At 45.8% G+C, this 25,077-nt stretch overlaps 1 protein-coding gene across 1 annotated transcript in view; it reads right to left on the bottom strand.

Moving 5' to 3' along the window:
* Positions 1-9,775: 9,775 nt before the first annotated feature.
* LOC309563643 (pulmonary surfactant-associated protein D-like) overlaps positions 9,776-25,077 on the bottom strand; it is a 129,928-nt gene continuing 114,626 nt past the window's right edge. Inside the window, exon 6 of the mRNA XM_082268217.1 lies at positions 9,776-10,280. Coding sequence (XP_082124343.1) covers positions 9,895-10,280 — 386 coding nt within the window. The 3' untranslated portion in view covers positions 9,776-9,894. The remainder of the gene's footprint in view (positions 10,281-25,077) is intronic.

Below are 25,077 nucleotides of genomic sequence, written 5' to 3'. Positions count from 1 at the left end.
ACAAAAAATTGTGGGGGTGGTCCAAATTGGAGCACTCCCACGGAAAACCAACTAAGGACACTCAAGCTACTATTGAAGTGCAATAAAGGTGAATTTTATGGAGGCACTTGTGCCTGTGAAATTAGAAAATTTGAATAAATACAAGGCAATGGGGAGACACACTGCAAGAACACTAATAAAACCATACAATAAAAAGTGACACTTGACACATGTGGATATGGGACTAGAGCATGTCATGAACATTTGATGAGAATATGCCAATAATTCTAGCTGGAATCGCTAGCACACCCTAGGGGTGATATAAGGCATTCAATCCAGCTAGTAGGTTTAATTGCTCAAGGTGACCAAACATACCACCAGGCATATGTCGATCAATAAGGTCGGCACAATTGCCAGGTGGTGTGTAATAACCTCTATGGATGCATCCAAATACACAGCCTTAAAGAGTACTCCTGTGATATGGCCGGCCAACTGTCACCTGTATTGCCCACAGTATGCCCGATATAAATGTATAAATGAAGCAAAAAATGCTGTAGATCGGGCAGTCCTCTCAATAAAGGGAATGCAAGGGGGCTGTTGACTTCAGATGGGGGTTGACAGAGGAATGTTCACAGGGGGTTGGTGAAAGGATGTGGTGATCGACTGCTTGAGTCCAGAGAAAATCGGATCCGCTGCTGCATATGCCGATGAAGGGAGAATGTCCTCATAAGGCAAGCTGAAGCAAAGAAGACATAGGAAGTGTTCCACAAATATAAGAGCGCAGCTTTACCTGCAGATATTGGGTAGGTATGCGGTCCGGCTGGGCTCTAAGCGAAGTCCATAGGGGTGTGGGGCTCCGTCCCAGTCCCGATATACCGTGCAGTCCGGTCCACTGACTCTTTCCGTACGGCGTTCAACCCAGACGTCGGCTACCTCGGCATGGAGGATTCAGCAACTTCCTGGTATGAGTGACCGACGTCACTTCCGGTAGTACGATCCGCCGGGTGCCTTGTAAGGGGAACAGCCGGCAGTAACCATGAAGGTGACAAGCAGTGTGAGCAATGCTGCACGGGGGGACATAAAAAGCATAAAAACATAAAAATATTTTTAGATCTGGTCCAGCAGGACCTTACTAAAATTAAATGGACTAGGGAGGGACAGGATAACCTTTCTAAGGAGGAGAGGATAGCCCTCAAGGAATTGAAAGAAGCCACCGGTGTGGTAATTAAGGGCAGCGACAAGGGAGGCAATGTGGTCCTCATGAGTGAAGAAATGTACACTCATGAGGTATACAGGCAACTTAGTGACACCAGCACATATTTAAAACTCCAGAGGAGTCCCTTTCCCTCCCTTATCTCTGCCCTTAATCAAAAGATCCTCTTAGCCAAAGAGGCAGACTTGATTTCCAAGAGGGAAGCGGACCATCTGACTGTAAAAAGTTACAACACTCCAACTTTTTACATCATCCCTAAATTGCACAAATCCCTGAATAACCCCCCTGGAAGACCTATCGTTTCAGCGATAGGGGGACCCCTGGAAAAAACGGGCCAATTTATCGATGCATTGATCAAGGAGATGGTGACTAGCCTGCCTTCCTATGTACAGGACACTAGAGATGTCCTCCAAAAACTATCAGAAACCCCCACCATGCATAACATCATTGTAGTTGGGATTGATGTTGAAAGTTTATATACTTCCATCCCACATGAGTGGGGCCTGCAGGCAGTCACCTATTTCCTAGATCAGCATCACCCACACCTGGGGGCACATAATGAATTTGTCGTTGAACTCCTTGAGTTCCTACTCCAACATAATTATTTTCAATTTTTACAAAATTACTACCAACAGATTAGAGGCACATCGATGGGGGCACCGTGGGCTCCGGCCTACGCGTGCCTCCACCTGGGACTCTGGGAGGAGCAGGTGGTCTACCCATCCCCGATGTACCTCAGCCACTCACATATGTGGCTGAGGTACATCGATGATGTCCTGCTCCTCTGGGGTGGTACCCAACTCGAATTGGAAGAGTTCATGCAGGAGCTCAACGACAACAATCGCAATATTAAACTCACGTTTAATGCCACTTACAATCACCTTCCATTTCTAGACCTACTCATTTCCACTGAGAGAGGTAGGTTGAAAACAACAACATACCGTAAGGAGACAGCAGCCAATACACTCCTGGCAGCGAGTAGTCACCATCCTAGGTCCCTGGTACAAAGTATTCCAGTGGGTCAGTTCCTCTGCCACAACTGTTCTGACCCAGAGGACTACCAAGTAGAGGCTAGACAGCTCCATAAGAGATTTCGTGAAAGGGGCTACACACATCAGACCATCAAACGAGCACGCAAAAAAGTAGCCTTGAGACCCAGAATAACCCTCCTTGGTAATAGTGATAACTCGACTATAAAAACAACCCCTACAGAGACAACCCACCCCCGCATTATCACACCCTTCGGTACGCAGTGGGAACAGGTTAGGACAGTGTTGAGCAAACATTGGCAGGTTCTTACAATATCGCCCCCTATAGAGCGTATTGTTGGACCACGTCCCTTACTCACAGCTAAACGGGCACCGAGTCTCAGGGACAATCTTTGTCACTCTGAGTTCACACGCTCACGAGGGGAAGACAATTGGCTCACCTCACTGCCCAAACTAAAAGGTATGTTCCCATGCGGTAGGTGTACGATCTGCAAATCGGTGTTAAAATGTAAAACATTCTCAAGTAGTGATGAACAGAGGGAGTTCACCATTAACAGTTTTATAAACTGCCAAACAGAGCGCGTTATTTACGAACTGATTTGCCCCTGTAACAAGTCTTACATCGGCAAAACAAAACGCCAGCTCAAAGTGCGCATTTTGGAACATATATCTGACATCAGAAAAAAGGTAGACAACAGAACCATACCCCTCCATTTCCTGGAGCATCACGGTGCTGATCCAGAGGGCTTGAAAGTAAGGGGCATTTATGCATTAAAACTGCCAGCTAGAAGGGGGGACTTTGACAATGTCCTCCTCCAAAAAGAAAAGATGTGGATATTCATGATGGGGTCTCGGGTACCTCATGGTTTAAATGTTGAATTTAACCTCCAGCCTTTTCTCAATGCATAACTCAAGCCCCCTGGACACTTTCTGTGTGTTCGGATGGGAGGGGTATGGTTCTGTTTCTGTTCTGCCAATTCTCTATGATACCTCTTTTCCATTTTACCTCATACGTAATAGCCTTTTAAAACTGAGATACTTAGTTCTTGTATCTGGAATATAACATCTAATCCCAGGTACTTCAGGACCGTACAGTACGGGGACCTCTTTAATAATTGGTCATCAGCACTTTGATCTCTCCCAGTCTGTCTGACTGGGGTATTATTTATACTCTACGTGACGTAGATAACCTCCCCCTCGTCTATATTAGTTCCCATGGTGGTGGCAATCACACAGACTATTAATTTTTAATCTCATGTGTCAAGTGTCACTTTTTATTGTATGGTTTTATTAGTGTTCTTGCAGTGTGTCTCCCCATTGCCTTGTATTTATTCAAATTTTCTAATTTCACAGGCACAAGTGCCTCAATAAAATTTACCTTTATTGCACTTCAATAGTAGCTTGAGTGTCCTCAGTTGGTTTTCCGTGGGAGTGCTCCAATTTGGACCACCCCCACAATTTTTTGTTTTTTCAATTTTGGATTCCCTACCCAACGGCCACTCAATGCCCTCTTCCAGCCCATGAGCCGTGTTATTATACACAATACTGTGTGGCTGGGTACATTATCTGCTCCGGCATTCCTGAGGCCCATTACGGATTACCATAAATTTTGGTTGTTTTTATTGCCCATCATTACAGCCTGATCTGTGCCCATGTGCAGCCGAATTAATGCCCATATACAGCCTTGCCATTGCCCATCATTGCAGCCTGATCTGTGCCCATATGCAGCCTGATCTGTGTCCATAGGCAGCCTTGCCATTGCCCATCATTGCAGTCGGATTACACAGAGGGATCTCTTGTTTACTCGGTGCTCGCAGTCACACACAGACCCGCCTCCTTGGCCGGTTCTTATGATAGACAGAACACTGGTTTAATGGTCAAAAGGTTTTTTTTTCTATGCAAGTGGATCCCATACAGTTATACTAAGGAGAAAACCACAAGTCCCCCCTTCCTCTGTGTGAAACTCTTAGTGGGTTCTTTCCCTGTTTTGCTTGGTACATTGTTTTGTTTCATAGCAGGGGCCCCATCTTTTTAGGTGAGTCAGTGCTCCTTGTCTAATTAGTGCAGGAAGACATTTGGGTCATCGTGATCCTGCCTAACGTGTTTTTAACCCCACTTTTTGATGGATAGGGTGTATAGCAGTGTGCAGAGGGTCCATCCAGAATTTGTATTGTTAATATGAGGTCACACCCCTTTAGCACCTGATAGTTTAAATACACATACAAGCTATTGGGGTTTGAGCACAGGTACAGTATATCTTTTCTCTGTCAGTAGGGAAGACAAGGATCCTGTGTCTCTGCAAAGCAGGGACATGAATCCATGTCTTCCCCTAGTACAAGCACCTCCCCCAAGAAAACACTGGCTAGGCACACATTTAACCCTTTGATCGCCTCTGATGTTAACCTCTTCCCAGCCAGTGTCATTAGTACAGTGGCAGTGCATATTTGTAGTATACTAGTCCTTGTATTAGTCCTTGTATTAGTAATCGCCGATCGCCGCCATTACTAGTAAAAAAAAAAAAATAAATAAAAATATTCCCTAGTTTGTAGATGCTATAAGTTTTGTGCAAACCAATCAAAATATGCTTATTGGGCTTTTTTTTTTTTTAACTAAAAACATGTAGCAGAATACATATTGACTTACATTTATGAAGAAATTTGATTTTTTTTATATTTTTTTTGGATATGTTTATAGCAGAAAGTAAAAACATTTTTTCTTTCAAAATTGTTATATTTTTTATAATTTTTATAGCTCAAAAAAGAAACACAGCCGCGATCAAATACCACCAAAAAAAAGAAAAAAAAGCTTTATTTGTGGGAAAAAGGACCTACATTTTATTTGGGTACAGTGTCACATGACTGCGCAATTGTCAATTAAAGTAATACAGTGCCATGTCCCAAAAATGGCCTGGTCAGGAAGGGGGGTAAATCTTCTGGAGGTCAAGTGGTAATGGTCTATATGGTAATTGAAACAATAAAGATGTAAAAGTATTTTTTATATATCTTTCTTTGTTACTTCAATACTTTTTTTTTTTCTTTTTTTTTTTTGGCGCAACCTTTCAAAAGTCCCACAGGCCTTTGTTTCTTATGTAGAAATCAATGTGATTAGGGACTGGGTTTTTGACTTTATGCACCTCTTTTGACTATTAGTCATGTATAGAATGCAGAGTTCTGAGTCAGTCGGAACTTAGTGGCACTCTATCTTGGGGGACAGGTGGATGAATAAAAAAAATCAGCTTTCTTCATTCCTAGAATGCTTTTCATTGTGGGAACTGATAGTAGACTTTCTATGAATGAAGCAAGGGTATGTAAAGGGCAGGCATAGTCAGAAGTTTTTACTAGTGCCTGTGACAGGTGGAGCCACATTATCAGAAGATCACAGCTTTAGGGGGTATCTGGAGGGATGATTTCAAAGAAAAGAGCAGCCTCAGGCCCGATTCACACTGTCGTAACTCCTGTGCGACTTTGAAGTCAACATCCCAGCGTGACTTTGGCAGGACTTGCATACAACTTCTTTAACAGAAGTCAATGCAAGTCATTCAGAAGTTGGACCAAAAGTAGTGCAGGAACCTTTTACTAAGTCAAAGTGACTTAAGCCGCTCCTATTAGAACAGGTCCAATGCATTTAATGGGGCGAGACTTGTCATGCGACATGTGCTCTCAAAGTCAGAGCGCATGTCACATCAGTGTGGACTGGACCTCATTCATGTAAGCATCATCCCCAGTGCTGATTTAAAAAAAATATGAAATACCTAAACTTTAGCTTTATCTTAGTGAATAAAGTAAAGCCATGTTTGTTTTGAATTCCCAGCTATACTATTTCCCTGAAAATAAACCCTACCCCAAAAATAAGACCTAGCGTGATTTTCAGGGATGGCTGCAATATAAGCCCTACCCCAAAAATAATCCCTAGTAAAATCCTTGTAAAAACACATGTAATCCATTTTCTAAAAAGGTTATATAATGAGCAGTGTGTCTCCTTTTGTAACTTTACTGTGGAAAATACCTTGTATATAGTGCCGCTGGACGCTCATGTGACCTGCCGGAGATCTTCTCCTCTCCTCCCGGCTGAAGTCAGTGGCCCCTCCCTCTCCAATGCTTGGGGTGGGGCTGACATTAGTGGGGATCTCAGCCCCTCCCTCTGCAGTATTCGGAGAGGGAAAATAGAGCTCCAGGAGGTTCGAGGGGCCCAGAGGCGCTGTAAATAAGGCATTTTCCACAATAAAGTTACAAAAGGCAACACACTGCATATTATATAATCTTTTTACAAAATCGGTTACATAATTTTCCAATGACTTTACCCAAGGTTTATTTTTGGGATTACAGAATGTCATAATGCTGACTCCTGAGCTGACAGTGGGAGAGGGGGAGAGAAGACAGGGGACACAACTTTTTTTTTTAACATTTTTTTTGTTTTATTTCAGTTTTATTTTACAACATAGTGAGGGCTAAATGACAGAACACAAGCACTGTGCTGTCTATTATGCTTTAAAAGATCAGGATATTCATTTATTTATTTATATATTTTAGGGTTACAATCACTTTAAGATCGTCAACTACAAACCGCAAAGAAATAAGACATCCCCTGAAAATAAGCCCTAGTGTGTTTTTTGTAGCCAAAATGAATATGAGACCAGGTCTTATTTTTGGGGAAACGCGGTACCTGAAAAGGAATTCTTAAAACATGATTTTTCCGTGCATGTGGTTGGAAGATTGAGATGAACACCACTTTACTTATGCACTGAACTAAGTGAACATTTTTATATGTTTAATATATCCACCCTTATATGTCCCAGAATTCTCAGATCCCCCATTACCCCACCAGTTCTCCACACTTGTGGCCTCCACTAGCAGTAGGTCATGATTTTTTTTGTTTGTTTTAATACTTACTTTTTGACACTTCAGAGTTGTTTCCTTCTTCAACTAATCCTTGTCCTAGGTGTTCTTTACTGGTGCAGAAAATACAGTAGTGCTGAGTGAATAGATGCACAATGTGTATTTATGTAGAAGTGTGTTTTCTCTAATTTTATGCATATCAAAAAAGCTTTATGCACATGGATTGCGAGAGACTGAAAAATGCAACTCTGAGCTTTTTAAGCTAATGCATTTTTCAGCCTCAACCTATCAAAGTTTTATAAAGGGTAACTCCACTTGTGTGGGAAGAAAAATAGCCAAAAAAAAAAAAAATATATTAATAAATACAATTGCGACACAAATCATATTGTAATTGAATGTGATTAAAAATGACCTTTCTTTTTTAATCTGCAGCCGCTGTAATTTTCAGTAAAATGCAATGCAATATGACCACCTGGAGGTGTTCTGTACCCAGAAACATGAATTCCTGCTTGTGTGATTGGCTTTCTGATTTTTCCAGAAGTCTGCACTAAGATACAAGTCAGATTTTAGCCATCCCCTGCATCAGCTGGTGCTCAAAATTTTTTGAGGGGGCGCAAACAGAAAAATGTAATAGGCATTGTTTCGCGGCACAAAAAGCGCTAAAAAATAGCGTGACTTTGAGGTCACACAAGTGTGAAAGGGGCCTTCAGTAATCAAGGTACAGTGTGCCCCATCAATGCAGAGTGACCAGTGAGCAGTGCCCCCATCAATGTAGAGTGACCACAGCGTGCCCCCATCAATGTAAAGTGACCACAGCATGCCCCCTTCAATGTAGAGTGACCACAATGTGCCCCCATCAATGTAGAGTGACCACAGCATGCCCCTTCAATGTAGAGTGACCACAGCAATCCCCCTTCAATGTAGAGTTACCACGGTGTGCCCCCATCAATGTAAAGTGACCACAGCGTGCCCCCATCAATGTAGAGTGACCACAGCATGCCCCTTTCAATGTAGAGTGACCACAATGTGCCCCCATCAATGTAGAATGACCACAGCATGCCCCTTCAATGTAGAGTGATCACAGCGTTCCCCCTTCAATGTAGAGTTACCACGGTGTGCCCCCATCAATGTAAAGTGACCACAGCGTGCCCCCATCAATGTAGAGTGACCACAGCATGCTCCCTTCAATGTAGAGTGACCACAGCATGCCCCCTTCAATGTAGAGTGACCACAGCATGCCCCCTTCAATGTAGAGTGACCACAGCATGCCCCCTTCAATGTAGAGTGACCACAGCATGCCCCCCTTCAATGTAGAGTGACCACAGCATGCCCCCATCAATGTAGAGTGACCACAGCGTGTCCCCATCCATATAGAGTGACCACAGCTTACCCCCATCAATGTAGAGTGACCACAGCGTGCCCCCTTCAATGTAAAGTGACCTCAGCATGCTCCCTTCAATGTAGAGTGCCCACAGCGTGCCCCCATCAATGTAGAGTGACCACAGCATGCCCCCTTCAATGTAGAGTGCCGAGCTGGTGTCATGGGCATCCACAGAGCTTTTTTTTTAGGGGGGCATAATTTTAAGGTCACCCATGCTCTGCCACTTTTTAACAATGTCATGAAGGGGAGGGGCTTAGTCATTATACTTATTTTGAGTATTTATTTTTAAAGTGCAAACAGCAGCATTTATTTTTAAAGCATTTTTTAACCTTAAAAAAAAATGTATCCTGTTCCCTTAAGGCAGTGCTTGTGCTGTGTAATCCCCCCCCCCCCGGTATCACCTAAAATACCTGGCTAATCCTGCCTGGGTATGTCCTCCCCTCTGTAAACTGACCACGGTATATACCTTGACACTGTGGTCAGTCTACGTGCCTCCATCACCCACAGCTTACCTGTCCTCCTCTGTCCTCTCTCCCCCCCTCCCTCCCTGCCTGTCTGCTCCTGTGTCAGGGCCCGCCCCTTCCCTCCCCTCCTGCTGCTGTAGTTTCATGTAAAGTTTCATATCCTGTCTACAGTCTGTTTAATAATCCTGTGTGTGCCCCTGTGTCTGTGTTTTATAAAAATAAGCTGCTCTTTATACGTTTTCAGAGTGCTGATTTCCGCTCACGTGAACCGCCGCCTCTCCCCCTCCACTCCTCCGCTCCCCCTCCCCTCCCAACTTAGGACAGCGAGGAATCCTCGGCCCCATCCGCTGCAGGCAGCTGTCAGATGGGGAGAGGAGAGAGCCGACAGGTCACGTGAGCGGTGTTCCGCACTCTGAAAGCTGGTAAATTACGCCTTATTTTTTTAAAACACATACACAGACACAGGGGCACGGGCAAACAGGATTATTAAACAGACCAGAAAGAATGGTATAAAGTGGCTTAACAACCACTTTAAAGTGAAAGTTGAGATTCCGGGGGGGGGGGGGGGGCGTCTTCCTCCTTGCCCCTACCTGCACCCATGGCTGGTGTAGTTGTGGATGAGGGCCGGGAAGTCTATTTTGATAGTAGATACAGCCAGTTGGTTAATACAAGCTGCGTTCCAAGACCCTAGACGTTGACGAAGTTAGTTGACAAGGTTAGTCACTGTACTGATTTTGAGTCATTACTGATCCGTTAATTTAAAAACAAATTATGTAATTTTGGTTTTAATAAAATGGCTGCTATGGCCTTTCTAACCCAAAAAGTATATCAGTGTTGTTTGTTTTATAGTTTGCAAGATGTAGGTTGGGTTTTAAGGAAAAGCAGCTGTAATATCTGCTATACCTCAGTCATGTTTGGAGAAAAGAATTATGTGTTTTACTGTACTATATTCCAGATTCAGAGTATCTTCTTTGTGCATGTGTATGTATTTTCTCTTCATGTTGGCCTGTTTTTCTTCACATCTAGCACCCTGTTATTGAAATTCACAAATGATCAGACGAATTTGATCACACTTATTGTCATTCCATTGTCCAGATAGGTGAGCAGTTATTTCTGCACAATTTTCATTACCCTGATAGTTATTTGGCTCATTTCGAGCCCAGTTGGAAAACATAATTGCCTCTCCAGTTACATATTTAAAAACACCTTCTGTATCTAGGTCACTTATGCCGAGGAAGGCTGGTTTGCCAAATTGTTTGACTATATTGAACACAGCTTCATTTTCTTCTGTGTTCTTTGGTGAAGCCATCTTCCCTTCAGCTTTGGTACAAACTGCATTTGCCTCAATATATGTACCCTCTTTACCATCGGTGACAAAGAATTTATCTTTAGATCTTGTCGCACTGTTGAAAAGCAATGCTGAAAGAGAGAATTAAGCTGTTTTAAGGCTTTGATGTACCGTACATTGCTTAGTCGTCTTTATACGTAAAGTGTCACTAAATCCTATCATAAAAATCTATCAATAAATTATGTATTACACACGGTTATTACTCACTCAGTCACTATGATACCCTCCGCCAAGCAATGCAAGAAATACAATGTCTTGAAAATAACTTTCACTAAACAATCTCAGGGGGTATTTGCAAATGGAAAATTTACTGATATTAACCACTTCCATACCGGGCTATTTCTGGCACTCGCTTAGAGTTCGAGTCGAAGGTAAGTTTGACTCGAACATCACAAATTCGATCGTATAGTTTCCCATAATGCGCCGCGCGTGCAGGGCGTTATGTGATTGGCCAAAGCATTCACCCTGACCTCATGCTTTGGCCATTTAAATGATCTCTGCCATGATTGGACTAAAGGCAGGCTGCCTTTAGCCAATCATGGCTTAGGGGCCAAGTACACGCCCCACACTACATAAAGGCTGCTCGCGCAGCCGCAGCGTATAGTGTCATTGTGCGGGTGATGAGACAGGGACAGGCACGTGATTGAGGCAGGGCAAGAGTAGTTTTTTTTTTATAGTTTGTTAGACAGTACAGAGACATTGCTAGCAGTGTAGAGAGGGCTAGGATCCTGTGTGAGGTAGGGACAGATTGATTTCATTACATCATATCAGACAGTGGAGAGACATTGCTAGAAGTGCAGGGAGGGCTAGGTTCCTGTGTGAGGTAGGGACAGATTGATTACATTACATCATATCAGACAGTGCAGAGACATTGCTAGCAGTGTAGGGAGGGCTAGGTTCCTGTGTGAGGTAAGGACAGATTTCTTTCTTTACATCAGATACCAGTCAGTATATTGCTCATTGATCAGTTAACATAGGAAAAATAATTACAAAACATTCGCATTTACTGGCATCAGATCCAATCTTAGGACCCTTTGTATCAGACTCACCCCATTTCACCTTCAATAGAGCATTAGCTCTTAGGGACAAACTAGTACATAGTGAATACAAAGGGAATGCTACAATCGATCCATGTAAATATAAGGGCACATATATGTGTGGCAATTGTCATTAATGCGGCTACATGTTCACACAAAAAAATCCTGTCTTACCGAACAGCCAGAAATTTATAGCCAAACATTTTGCCAATTGCCGCACTCACGGAGTAGTTTACCTGCTCCTCTGTGACTGCGGCTGTTTCTATGTAGGCAAGACCAAGTTAGAGTTCTGGAGGCGAGCTTATCGCCACATAAAAAGCATGAGGTCTTGTGACCCTGATTTGCCTCTTGGACGACATGTCAGTCTTGTCCATTCAGGAAAGTTTCCTAAACTTACATTTCTTATCTTGGACCGTGTCCACCCCAGTTGCAGGGGTGGAGACTGGAATAAATGTCTCCTCCAGATGGAACTGAGGTGGATACACTCCTTGAGAGCCTCCAGGCCTGAATGGCATCATCTCTTTTAAACCCTTTCTGGAGGGGTTTACATCAATTGGTATGGAGACATAAATTCTCCATCCACTTATTATCCCCATCATCTGTGATTGGATCATTGTTCCATTGTGCTGATTATATTTAGGTTTATTGCAGTCTTCATTGGTGTGGTCTTTCTATATGGTAAACATCTTTGATATCCTGATCAGGGTATTCAATTTCGTTTTTCATTCATATTGTTTCCTCTTTAGGTCACAATATTATTATACAATTATCATTCATTTACAAATCGTTATATTCTTTTTTTTTTCTAAAGCAATTTTATTTTTCTTACAGATGCCATTTTTCTGTTGTCCTGTGTCTCCCTTATGTCCAACCCGGCACGGAAAGAGGCGTCACTCTTTTGGATGCCTTGTTTCGGCTATTTGTGTCACATCTGCGACATTCCTTCCGGGATGCCTCGCACAAGCCAGACTAGCTCCGCCTGCGTTCCACGTCGACGGAGCGTTTTCCGTGTCGGTGGAACGCAGGCGCTGGTCGCGTCTTCACCGCATCATGCCGTCACGCATGCCCGGTTCCTTGAGGACGCGCCCGGCCCCTGTGTACCAGGGAGCCCATTGGCGGGGGACAGCTGCCGGCCATATCTTTTAATTAATCCACGTAATTAACACAATTGAGGTACTATTTAACCGGGCTGCTGGCGGCATTCACTGCACAGCCTGCCGGTCAGGAGCCACGGTTCCCCGCTCTCCATTGTCATTATTTTTTGTATTTCTTAAAGGTAAGCCGTTTCATTGGTTACTTTATTAATACCTTCAAACGCATTCAATTTATATGGACACTCTTGACAATAAAAGTACTGACCAGTAGTCTTGATCCCTTTTATCTTTTATATTCATTTCTATAGAGGGTTTAATCAATTAATATATTTATTATCCACAATGCTGCCCTTTATGGCACCATTTACTCTGGTACTATTAAGAAAGCTTATAATTAGTAGGTCATTTTTTCCTTTCCTTCATTAAGCTCAATTCATCTTAGCTTTCTCCCAAATTAAATGAGGACTTACAATACTTCCAATATTGTAGAATTTCAATTCTAAAACCCTTTAGATAACCCTTTTTTTTTTCTTTTTTCCCCCAAACAAGCAGTGTCCACTCTTTCTTTATTTTTGTATGTTTTATTCCAGTCCACTATGGCCTTATCTCAGTGAGATCTTCTGCCATCCAGGACTCCAGTTGTTCATAGTGGGGGACACACGGCCAGATTTACCATCTGTTATACATCAACTTTATACTCCTCGTTTAGACCAAGACACCACCAGTCAGACCTATTGATTTTAACCCTTGCAGGCATTTATTCCTTCCTAAACAGCAAGCCATGTACTGTGTATTGTTGTTTAAAATGTATTTGTCCAATTGTTTTTTGCAATATATTTATTTACAAAGATTGTATATGTTTCTAATTGAATCATTCTTTGACCATATTCTACATCAACAGAATACCACTCAAACCCAACCCTGAGGAAGAAGTGCCATAGTCTTCGAAACGCGTCGAGTTTTGACTTTGTATTATGTGGTTGTTTCTGTTTTAGTGGAAATTTTCTATGGTTGCAATTGTTTTTAAGTGTTTCTTATTACTTTTGTTAATAAACTTACTATTTAATTACGTCAATTTTCTTGACATTGTTATGTGCCTTTAAAATCCAACCCCAGGGGAACTCCCCAATTTTGCTCCATTGTTTCAGGGATGTGGCACACCCCAAGAACTCCTGCCAAGAGCACACTCTTTGAGTGGTTAGTTGTGGAACATTCTATAATATTCACAGACCTATTTGTTTATAGATCACTTCAGATATCAGTTAGAGTGGTCAGTTGTGGAACATTCTGTAATATTCACAGACATATTTGATTATAGATCACCTCAGATATCAGTCAGAGTGGTCAGTTGTGCAACATTCTGTAATATTCACTGACCTGTTTGATTATAGATCACTTCAGATATCAGCCAGCGTATTCATTGATCGGTTGTGAAACATTCTATAATTTTCACAGACACAGCCATGGCCAAAAGTTTTGAGAATGACACACATATTAACCACTTTAACACTGCTCCCTGTGCCTCTACTGCGGCACAGTGGCTCGTTATCGTCGGGGGCGACGTAGACCTACATCACCAGACATTCCCCTCTCTTGGCACCGCGCGCAGGCCGCCGGAGGCTCGCTCCCGCTGTATTCATACACAGCGGGAGTCGGGCCAGGGGAGGAGAGGTGGTGATCACCGCCGCTCTTCCCTGATCGTCAGGGATCGAGTGAGAAAATCCGGCCGCTTGTGTAAACAAAGTGGGCGGATCTCCTATGTGACAGACAGTCACAGATTACAGGATTCAGCATAGCTGAACCTGCGATCTGTGCCTGTGTCACACAATCCCCTCCCCTCACATACGTTAGTAAGCATGAGGCATACATTTAACCCCTTGATCACCAATAAAGTTCACCCCTTCCCTGCCAGTGTCATTATTACAGTAACAGTGCATATTTATAGCACTGATTACTGTAGTAATGTCACTGGTCCACCCAAAAGTGTAAAAAATGTCAGTTAGGGGTCCGATCTGTCCGCCGCAATGTCGCAGTCCCGCAAAAAAAAAATCGCCGCCATTACTAGTAAAAAAAACAATAAAAATGACAAATCTTTCTCGTAGTTAGTAAACGCAATAACTTTTGCGCAAAACAATCAAAATACGCTTATTGTGATTTTTTTTTACCAAAAATATGTAGCAGAAAACAAATTGGCCTAAAATGTTAAAAAAAATTTGATTTATAATTTTTTTTGGGAATGTTATATATCAGAATGTAAAAAATATTGTTTTTTTTTTTTCAAAATTGTCGCACTTTTTTTCAAAAATTAAAAATCACACAGGTGATCAAATATGACCAAAAGAAAGCTCTATTTGTGGGGGGAAAAAAAAGACATAAATTTAATTTGGGTACAGCGTCGCACGACCGCGCAATTGTCCATTAAAGTAACGCAGTGCCGAATCACAAAATATAGCCTGGTCAGGAATGGGGTAAAATCTTCTGGTCTTAAAGCGGTTAAAAATCCGCTCATTGAGAATTTTTTTGTCAAAGACATGTAGCTAAATACATTTTGGCCTAAATATATGACAAAAATTGAATATATTGGATATTTTTTAACTGTCAAAGTAGAAAATGTCAATTTTTTTCGCCAAATTTTCGCTGTTTTTTTATTAATATTGCAAAAAATTAAAAGTGCAGAGGTGATCAAATACCACCAGAAAAAGTTCTGTTTGTGGGAAAAAATTTTTGTTTGGGTACGGCATTGCATGACCACGCAATTGTCAGTTAAATTTGCGCAGTGCCAAGTTGTAAAAAGTGGCCCAGACGTAAAGCAGGAAAATCCTCCGGTGGTAAAGTGGTTAATTTTCACAAAGTCTGCTTCAGTATTTTTAGATTTTTTTTTTGTCAGATGTTATATATTATATGGTATACTAAAGTATAATTACAAGCATTTCATAAGTGTCAAAGGCTTTCATAGAGAATTACATTAGGTTTATGCAGAGTCAATATTTGCAGTGTTGACCCTTCTTTTTCAAGACCTCTGCAATTCGCCCTGGCATACTGTCAATCAACTTCTGGGCAACATCCTGACTTATGGCAGCCCATTCTTGCATAATCAATGCTTGGAGTTTGTTAGAATTTGTGGGATTTTTTTTTTTTTTGTTCACCTGCCTTTTGGAGGATTGTCTACAAGTTCTCAATGGGATTAAAGATTGGGGAATTTCCTGGCTATGGACCCAAAATTTTGATGTTTTGTTCCCCAAGCCTCTTCGTTGTCACTTTTGCCTTATGCATCATGCTGGAAAAGGCATTGTTCATCAACCAAACTGTTTTTGGAAGGTTGGGAGAAGTTACTCTCGGTGGATGTTTTTATAACATTCTTTATTAATGGCTGTGTTCTTAGGCAAAATTGTGAGTGTGCCCTCTCCCTTGGCTAAATAGCAACCCCACACATGAATGGTTTTAGGATGCTCTACTGTTGGTATGACTAGGACTGATGATAGTGCTCACCTTTTCCCCTCTGGACAAGGTTTTTCTGTATACCCCAAACAATCAGAAAGGGGATACATCAGAGGAAATTACTTTTCCCCTAGTCCTCTGCGGTCCAATCTCTGTAGCTTTTGCAGAATATCAGTTTGTCCCTGATGTTTTTCCTGGAGAGAAGTGGCTTTTTTGCTGCTTTTCTGGACACCAGGCCATTCTCCAAAAGTCTTCGCCTCACTGTGTGTGTAGATGTACTCACACCTGCCTGCTGCCATTTCTGAGCAAGCTCAGCACTGATGGTGCTGTGATCCCGTAGCTGAATCAACTGTAGGAGATGGTCCTGGCACTTTCTGTACTTTCTTGGGCACCCTGAAGCCTTCTTCTTAAATGTAGTGGAAATTATTCACTACATATAATTTTTTTTTTTTTAATGGGATTAGGTTCATTTTTATGGCAAAGAGGGACTTTGCAATTAATTGCAATTCATCTGATTACTCTTCATAACAGGGCCGGACTGACCATCGGGAGGACCGGGCATATGCCCGGTGGGCCGAGGCATCCCCGCCATGATCTGACAGTCTGTGTGTCCGCCTGTTTGGCCGTTGCCGCTGCTGCCGGCCTCTCCGCGGAGAGTCTGGGCCGCATTACAGCAATCTTGGCCGCCCGCCGGCCTCTCCGCAGAGAGTCTGGGCCGCATTACAGCAATTTTGGCTGCCCGCTGGCCGCCGCTGTCCCTGACTAGTCCCCACTCCTAAGCTCCGCAGCGGCATCCAGCGTAGCTGCGTAGCTCAGGAGGGGGTGGACCGTGAACCGTCAGGTGACTCTGAGTGAAGGCCGGGGGTGGAGCTAGAGGGGCCCCTGCTTGCCTTCTTGTCGGGAAGAAGCGGGAAGTGGAAAAGTGAAGTCACTGGCGCCGCACCGCACCGCAGACACTGACAGTGACAGTCAGACTGTCTGACAGTGTGGAGTCAGAGACGGGTGGACCGTGGAGACAAGGACAACATCAACAACCACCTGGCACCGAGGCACCCACGACCACACGACCACACGAGCCAAGGCCTGGCTGCTGCAACAACAACAAGGTAAGGAAAGGGCAGCACTGCAGGCCAGCAGCAGCACAAATTACAAACACTGTGACCTGTGACATGCCCTTACCATGACCTGTGACATGCCCTTACCATGACCTTTGACATGCCCTTACCCTGACCTGTGACATGCCCGCACCATGACCTGTGACATGCCCGCACCATGACCTGTGACATGCCCTTACCATGACCTTTGACATGCCCGTACCATGACCTGTGACATGCCCGTACCATGACCTGTGACATGCCCTTACCATGACCTTTGACATGCCCTTACCATGACCTGTGACATGCCCTTACCATGACCTGTGACATGCCCTTACCCTGACCTGTGACATGCCCTTACCATGACCTGTGACATGCCCTTACCCTGACCTGTGACATGCCCTTACCATGACCTGTGACATGCCCTTACCATGACCTGTGACATGCCCTTACCATGACCTGTGACATGCCCTTACCATGATCTGTGACATGCCTTTACCATGACCTTTGACATGCCCTTACCATGACCTGTGACATGCCCTTACCATGACCTGTGACATGCCCTTACCCTGACCTGTGACATGCCCGCACCATGACCTGTGACATGCCCTTACCCTGACCTGTGATATGCCCGCACCATGACCTGTGACATGCCCGCACCATGACCTGTGACATGCCCTTACCATGACCTGTGACATGCCCGCACCATGACCTGTGACATGCCCTTACCATGACCTTTGACATGCCCTTACCATGACCTGTGACATGCCCTTACCATGACCTGTGACATGCCCTTACCCTGACCTGTGACATGCCCTTACCATGACCTGTGACATGCCCGTACCATGACCTGTGACATGCCCGCACCATGACCTGTGACATGCCCTTACCATGACCTGTGACATGCCCTTACCCTGACCTGTGACATGCCCTTACCATGACCTGTGACATGCCCTTACCATGACCTGTGACATGCCCTTACCATGACCTGTGACATGCCCTTACCATGACCTGTGACATGCCCTTACCATGACCTGTGACATGCCCTTACCATGACCTTTGACATGCCCGTACCATGACCTGTGACATGCCCGTACCATGACCTGTGACATGCCCGTACCATGACCTGTGACATGCCCTTACCATGACCTGTGACATGCCCGTACCATGACCTGTGACATGCCCGTACCATGACCTGTGACATGCCCTTACCATGACCTGTGACATGCCCGTACCATGACCTGTGACATGCCCGTACCATGACCTGTGACATGCCCTTACCATGACCTGTGACATGCCCTTACCATGACCTGTGACATGCCCTTACCATGACCACCATGATCACGATCACCTTCCGTTCCAGAGAGAGAGAGGACATGAGAGCGAGAGCCGCGCCCGCGTGACTTGAGGTCGGGACTGAGCTGACTGAGGCGAGGCGACAGAGTCGGATCGGAAGTCCGCAGAAGAAGTCAAGTCGGATCGGAAGAAGAAGTCGGAGTCGGATCGGAAGAAGAAGTCGGAGTCGGATCGGAAGTCCGCAGAAGAAGTCAAGTCGGATCGGAAGAAGAAGTCGGAGCGGAAGTCCGCAGAAGAAGTCGAGTGTGAGTGAGTGATCGTCCCTACCTCTACCTGAAGGCTGCCCGGTAACGGTAAGTGAATGAAGCCTCGGGGGGGGGGGGGCCCCGGGGCCCCGGCCCGCACACTGTCCTGTCAGTCAGTTGTTCTGGTGCTATGAAGGGGGCACGCATGCTGATCTCTGCATTGAGGGCACCACGTATGCTGGTCACTACATTGGGGGCACGCACGCTGATCTCTGCATTGGGGGCACCACGTATGCTGGTCACTGCATTGAAAGGGGGCATGTACGCTGGTCACTGCATTGAAAGGGGGCCTTTACTGTGGGGTTTGTGCTAGGGGGCCTGTACTGTGGGGTTTGTACTAAGGGGCCTAAGAGGAATTGGGGTGATCTGAGGTGTGATAGTGCAGGAATTGGGGTGATCTGAGGTGTGAAGGTGCAGGAATTGGGGTGATCTGAGGTGTGATAGTGCAGGAATTGGGGTGATCTGAGGTGTGAAGGTGCAGGAATTGGGGTGATCTGAGGTGTGATAGTGCAGGAATTGGGGTGATCTGAGGTGTGAAGGTGCAGGAATTGGGGCGATCTGAGGTGTGAAGGTGCAGGAATTGGGGTGGTCTGAGGTGTGAAGGTGCAGGAATTGGGACTGACCTGAAGTGTGAAGGTGCAGGAATTGGGACTGACCTGAAGTGTGAAGGTGCAGGAATTGGGGTGATCTGAGGTGTGAAGGTGCAGGAATTTGGGTGATCTGAGGTGTGAAGGTGCAGGAATTGGGGTGATATGAGGTGTGAAGGTGCAGGAATTGGGGTGATCTGAGGTGTGATAGTGCAGGAATTGGGGTGATCTGAGGTGTGAAGGTGCAGGAATTGGGGTGATCTGAGGTGTGAAGGTGCAGGAATTGGGGTGGTCTGAGGTGTGAAGGTGCAGGAATTGGGACTGATCTGAGGTGTGAAGGTGCAGGAATTGGGGTGATCTGAGGTGTGAAGGTGCAGGAATCGGGGTGATCTGAGGTGTGAAGGTGCAGGAATTGGGGTGATCTGATGTGTGATGGTGCAGGAATTGGGGTGATCTGAGGTGTGAAGGTGCAGGAATTGGGGTGATCTGAGGTGTGGAGGTGCAGGAATTGGGATGATCTGAGGTGTGATAGTGCAGGAATTGGGGTGATCTGAGGTGTGAAGGTGCAGGAATTGGGGTGATCTGAGGTGTGAAGGTGCAGGAATTGGGGTGATCTGATGTGTGAAGGTGCAGGAATTGGGGCTGATCTGAGGTGTGAAGGTGCAGGAATTGGGGTGATCTGAGGTGTGATGGTGCAGGAATTGGGGTGATCTGAGGTTTGAAGGTGCAGGAATTGGGACTGATCTGAGGTGTGAAGGTGCAGGAATTGGGGTGATCTGAGGTGTGAAGGTGCAGGAATTGGGGTGATCTGAGGTGTGAAGGTGCAGGAATTGGGGTGATCTGAGGTGTGAAGGTGCAGGAATTGGGGCTGATCTGAGGTGTGAAGGTGCAGGAATTGGGGTGATCTGAGGTGTGAAGGTGCAGGAATTGGGACTGATCTGAGGTGTGAAGGTGCAGGAATTGGGGTGATCTGAGGTGTGAAGGAGCAGGAATTGGGGTGATCGGAGGTGTGAAGGTGCAGGAATTGGGGTGATCTGAGGTGGGAAGGTGCAGGAATTGGGGTGATCTGAGGTGTGAAGGTGCAGGAATTGGGGTGATCTGAGGTGGGAAGGTGCAGGAATTGGGGTGATATGAGGGGTGAAGGTGCAGGAATTGGGGTGATCTGAGGTGTGATAGTGCATGAATTGGGCTGATCTGAGGTGTGAAGGTGCAGGAATTGGGGTGATCTGATGTGTGAAGGTACAGGAATTGGGGTGATCTGATGTGTGAAGGTGCAGGAATTGGGGTGATCTGATGTGTGAAGGTACAGGAATTGGGGTGATCTGATGTGTGAAGGTGCAGGAATTGGGGTGATCTGATGTGTGAAGGTACAGGAATTGGGGTGATCTGAGGTGTGAAGGTGCAGGAATTGGGGTGAACTGAGGTGTGAAGGTGCAGGAATTGGGGTGATCTGATGTGTGAAGGTGCAGGAATTGGGGTGAACTGAGGTGTGAAGGTGCAAAGCTCACTTGATTTCTTACTATTATTCAAGCGGTTTACAGCAGTTACTTTATATGAAGTTGACAGTTGTTTTTTATGTATCTGGCACTCCCAATTTCTTTGAAAATATTTTTTGGGTTGTCTACCCCTTGATTAGAGTAACCCTCATCTTGTGCTGCTTCATAATATTTTTAGGACTCAACCATCAAAACAGGATTTAAAGTAAGACAAAAAAAAACCAGCATCATATGCCAGCTCTGATCTAAATTGGACCCAATTTATCAGATTAATCTAAAAAAGGTACCGTAATCGAATCCACACATCCTGGAACATTAAATTCTGTCATCAACCATCCCGACGAACGCCACGCCCCAGTCACGCCCCCGCCACGCCCCCCCCCCCCCCCCCCTCCTGGGCTGCTCAGTCCAAAATGCCCGGGCCTATTTTTTGTCCCAGTCCGGGCCTGCTTCATAACATTCTGGAGGATATGCAAATTGCCGTCATAAAAATTGAGTCAGCAGACTTTGTGAAAATACATTTTTGTGCCATTCTTAATACTTTTGGCCTTGGCTGAAGATCTCAGGTCTGCTTTGAAGCAAGATGAAAAATCAGTTATTGAGTGCCCTGACAGCCTAACACTAAACACTAACTGAGCTGCGTTCTGTGAATAAACCCATTCCAATGAGTGTAGTATTGAAAATGTGGCCAGTAAAAACAACAAAGCAACACCGCTTGTCCGATACAAGTGAAGGAAGCAGGTCATATGAATGGGTATGTATATACTCAGCCACCACACTCAGATCTTTAGATATAGTTTTGAATAATAATAGTGAGGGTGGTTAGAATATCTATCAGTGTTTTTGTTGTCTCCAAGAAATTATTTGTAAAATCAGACTTTCTGCTATTACTGCCAGAGCACTGGGCACTTACAGTATTGTGCCACAGCACAAATTATTAACATTTTCAGTTTGGACTAGGATTTCCCTTTCTGTCAATATTTCCAATATATAATAGCTTTGAATGCTTTTTTTGATGGATGCCATTAAAATCATTGTTTAAAAACATGAGCTATTTAATCCTTTTGACTTTATCCTCTGATGGATAATGTTGGGGTCAGGGGCGGATCCAGGGGGGGCGGCAACGGATCAACTGCCCCCCCCTGACATCCAAAGGAGCTTCCCTGTTTTCCCACGCTGGGTGCAATTTGGGGCCCTGATAATAGCACTGCAGAGCGCACTGGGGACACAGGAAGCAGCGCTGTATTACACAGCCAGCAGAGAGAGGGTGGGGCCGGGAGCTCCACTGATGCTCTGACTCCGCCCCTTTCAGCCTGTGCACTCGGTATTGAGCCATTGTAGTAGGAGCCGAGAGCCCCGCCCCGGACTTCTGCATTGCTCAGCCAGTAAAGAGGGGGCAGGGCCAGGAGCTCCACTGATGCTCTGACCCCGCCTCATGCAGCATATGTACTCTGGATGGAGTAGGAGAGAAGATTTGAGTGGATGCCCCGCCCCCGGACCTCTAAAAGTGCCTGATGGCCAGGTATGTCTTTCCCTCCATAGACAGCATGACTGCTATCCTGAAACCCTGAGCTGTTCAAGTGCAAATCTGTGCATTTCTGAAAGGTATCTAACCATCTCCTGTACTGTGTCCCCCATCTGTGTCTCCTGTACTGTGTCCCCCATCTCTGTCTCCTGTACTGTGTCCCCCATCTGTGTCTCCTGTACTGTGTCCCCCATCTCTGTCTCCTGTACTGTGTCCCCCATCTCTGTCTCCTGTACTGTGTCCCCCATCTGTCTCCTGTACTGTGTCCCCCATCTGTCTCCTGTACTGTGTCCCCCATCTCTGTCTCCTGTACTGTGTCCCCCATCTCTGTCTCCTGTACTGTGTCCCCCATCTGTGTCTCCTGTACTGTGTCCCCCATCTCTGTCTCCTATACGGTGTCCCCCATCTCTGTCTCCTTTACTGTGTCCCCCATCTCTGTCTCCTATGTGTCCCCCATCTCTGTCTCCTATGTGTCCCCCATCTCTGTCTCCTGTGTGTCCCCCATCTCTGTCTCCTGTACTGTGTCCCCCATCTCTGTCTCCTGTACTGTGTCCCCCATCTCTGACCATCTCCTGTACTGTGTCCCCCATCTCTGTCTCCTGTACTGTGTCCCCCATCTCTGCCCATCTCCTGTACTGTGTTCCCCATCTCTGTCTCCTGTACTGTGTCCCCCATCTCTGTCTCCTGTGTGTCCCCCATCTCTGCCTCCTGTACTGTGTCCCCCATCTCTGTCTCCTGTACTGTGTCCCCCATCTCTGGCCATCTCCTGTACTGTGTCCCCCATCTGTCTCCTGTACTGTGTCCCCCATCTGTCTCCTGTACTGTGTCCCCCATCTCTGACCATCTCCTGTACTGTGTTCCCCATCTCTGTCTCCTGTACTGTGTCCCCCATCTCTGACCGCCTCCTGTACTGTGTCCCCCATCTGTCTCCTGTACTGTGTCCCCCATCTCTGACCATCTCCTGTACTGTGTCCCCCATCTGTGAGCGTCTCCTGTACTGTGTCCCCCATCTCTGAGCGTCTCCTGTACTGTGTCCCCCATCTCTGACCGCCTCTTGTACCATGTCCCGCAGTCTCTGACGGTCTCCTGTACTGTGTCTGCAGCCTCTGGCCATCTCCTGGAGTGTGTACACAGCCTCTGGCCATCTCCTGGAGTGTGTCCACAGCCTCTGGCCATCTCCTGGAGTGTATCCACAACCTCTGGCCATCTCCTAGAGTGTGTACACAGCCTCTGGCCATCTCCTGGAGTGTGTCCACAGCCTCTGACTATCTCCTGGAGTGTGTCCACAGCCTCTGACCATCTCCTGGAGTGTGTCCACAGCCTCTGACCATCTCCTGGAGTGTGTCCACAGCCTCTGACCATCTCCTGGAGTGTGTCCACAGCCTCTGACCATCTCCTGGAGTGTGCCACAGCCTCTGACCATCTCCTGGAGTGTGTCCACAGCCTCTGGCCATCTCCTGAAGTGTGTCCGCAGCCTCTGACCATCTCCTGGAGTGTGTCCACAGCCTCTGACCATCCCCTGGAGTGTGTCCGCAGCCTCTGACCATCTCCTGGAGTGTATCCGCAGCCTCTGACCATCTCCTGGAGTGTGTCTGCAGCCCCTGACCATCTCCTGGAGTGTGTCTACAGCCCCTGACCATCTCCTGGAGTGTGTCTGCAGCCTCTGACAGTCTCCTGTAGTAAGTCTGCAGCCTCTGACAGTCCCCTGTAGTAAGTTTGAAGCCTCTGACAGTCTCCTGTAGTATGTCAGCAGCCTCTGACAGTCTTCTGTAGTATGTCTGCAGCCTCTGACCATTTTCTCTACTGTGTCTGCCATCTCTGACAGTCTCCTGTAGGGTGTCCATCTCCTGTACTATGTCTGCGGTCTCTGATCATCTCCTGTAGTATGTATATTAATGTGCCGGGGGGGGGGGGGGGGGCTAAAAAATGTTTGCCCAGAGTCCAATAACTATTAAGGATGGCCCTGCCTCCACTACCTCACTGTGGCAAAACCAATGAAGGAAGGCTGTAGGGGCATGAGTCCCGGATGGTGAGGTGTGCTGCAGCCGCTCTACAGCAACACAGTTCTACCATTAGTTCTGTAAGCAACACTTTATTTTCTAGCAGTGCCCCTCCCAAGACTAGACTCTGAATCTGCCCCTGGTTGGGGTCCTATCGGTAGTGGGGAGCCTGATTTTAAGTTTAGCAATGCCTTTTTTTTAAATGTCTCATCTCATATGTTGTGTTAAATAAAAAGTCTTAGTCTGTAGGGTTCAATAGTATCCCCTTTGCCTCTATACCACCTTCAACTCTCCTGGAAAGGCTGTCCACAAGGTTTAGGAGTGTGTTTATGGGTATGTTTGACCATTCTTCCAGAAGCACATTTGTGAGGTTAGGCACTGATGTTGAATGAGAAGGCCTGGTTCGCAGTCTCCGCTCTAATTCATCCCAAAACTGTTCTATCGGGTTGAGGTCAGGACTCTGCACAGGCCAGTCAAGTTTGTCAACCCCAAACTCACTCATCCATATCTTTATAGGCCTTGCTTTGTGCACTGGTCCAAATCATTGGGTGGAGTGGGGATTATAGTGTGGGGTTGTCTTTCAGGGGTTGGGCTTGGCTCCTTAGTTCCAGTGAAGGGAACTCTTAAGGCGTCAGCATACCAAGACATTTTGGAAAATTTCATGCTCCCAACTTTGTGGGAATAGTTTGGGGATGGCCCCTTCCTGTTCCAACATGGCTACACACCAGTGCAAGGTCCATAAAGACATGGATGAGCAAGTGTGGGGTGGGAGAAATTGACTGACCTGCACAGTGTCCTGAACTCAACCCGACAGAACACCTTTGGGATGAATTAGAGTGGAGACTGCGAGCCAGGCCTTCCCATTCACATCCCTGCCTGACCTCACAAATACACTTCTGGAAAATGGTCAAACATTCCCATAGACACACTCCTAAACCTTGTGGACAGCCTTACCGAAAGAGTTGAAGCTGCTATAGCTGCAAAAGGTTTTTCGTG

Source organism: Pelophylax lessonae (genome assembly GCF_965119305.1).
Source record: "Pelophylax lessonae genome assembly, chromosome: 9".
In the NCBI taxonomy this organism is placed as follows: domain Eukaryota; kingdom Metazoa; phylum Chordata; class Amphibia; order Anura; family Ranidae; genus Pelophylax; species Pelophylax lessonae.
Note: the sequence above shows the minus strand (reverse complement) of the source record. Positions and strands in the feature narration are given on the sequence as shown.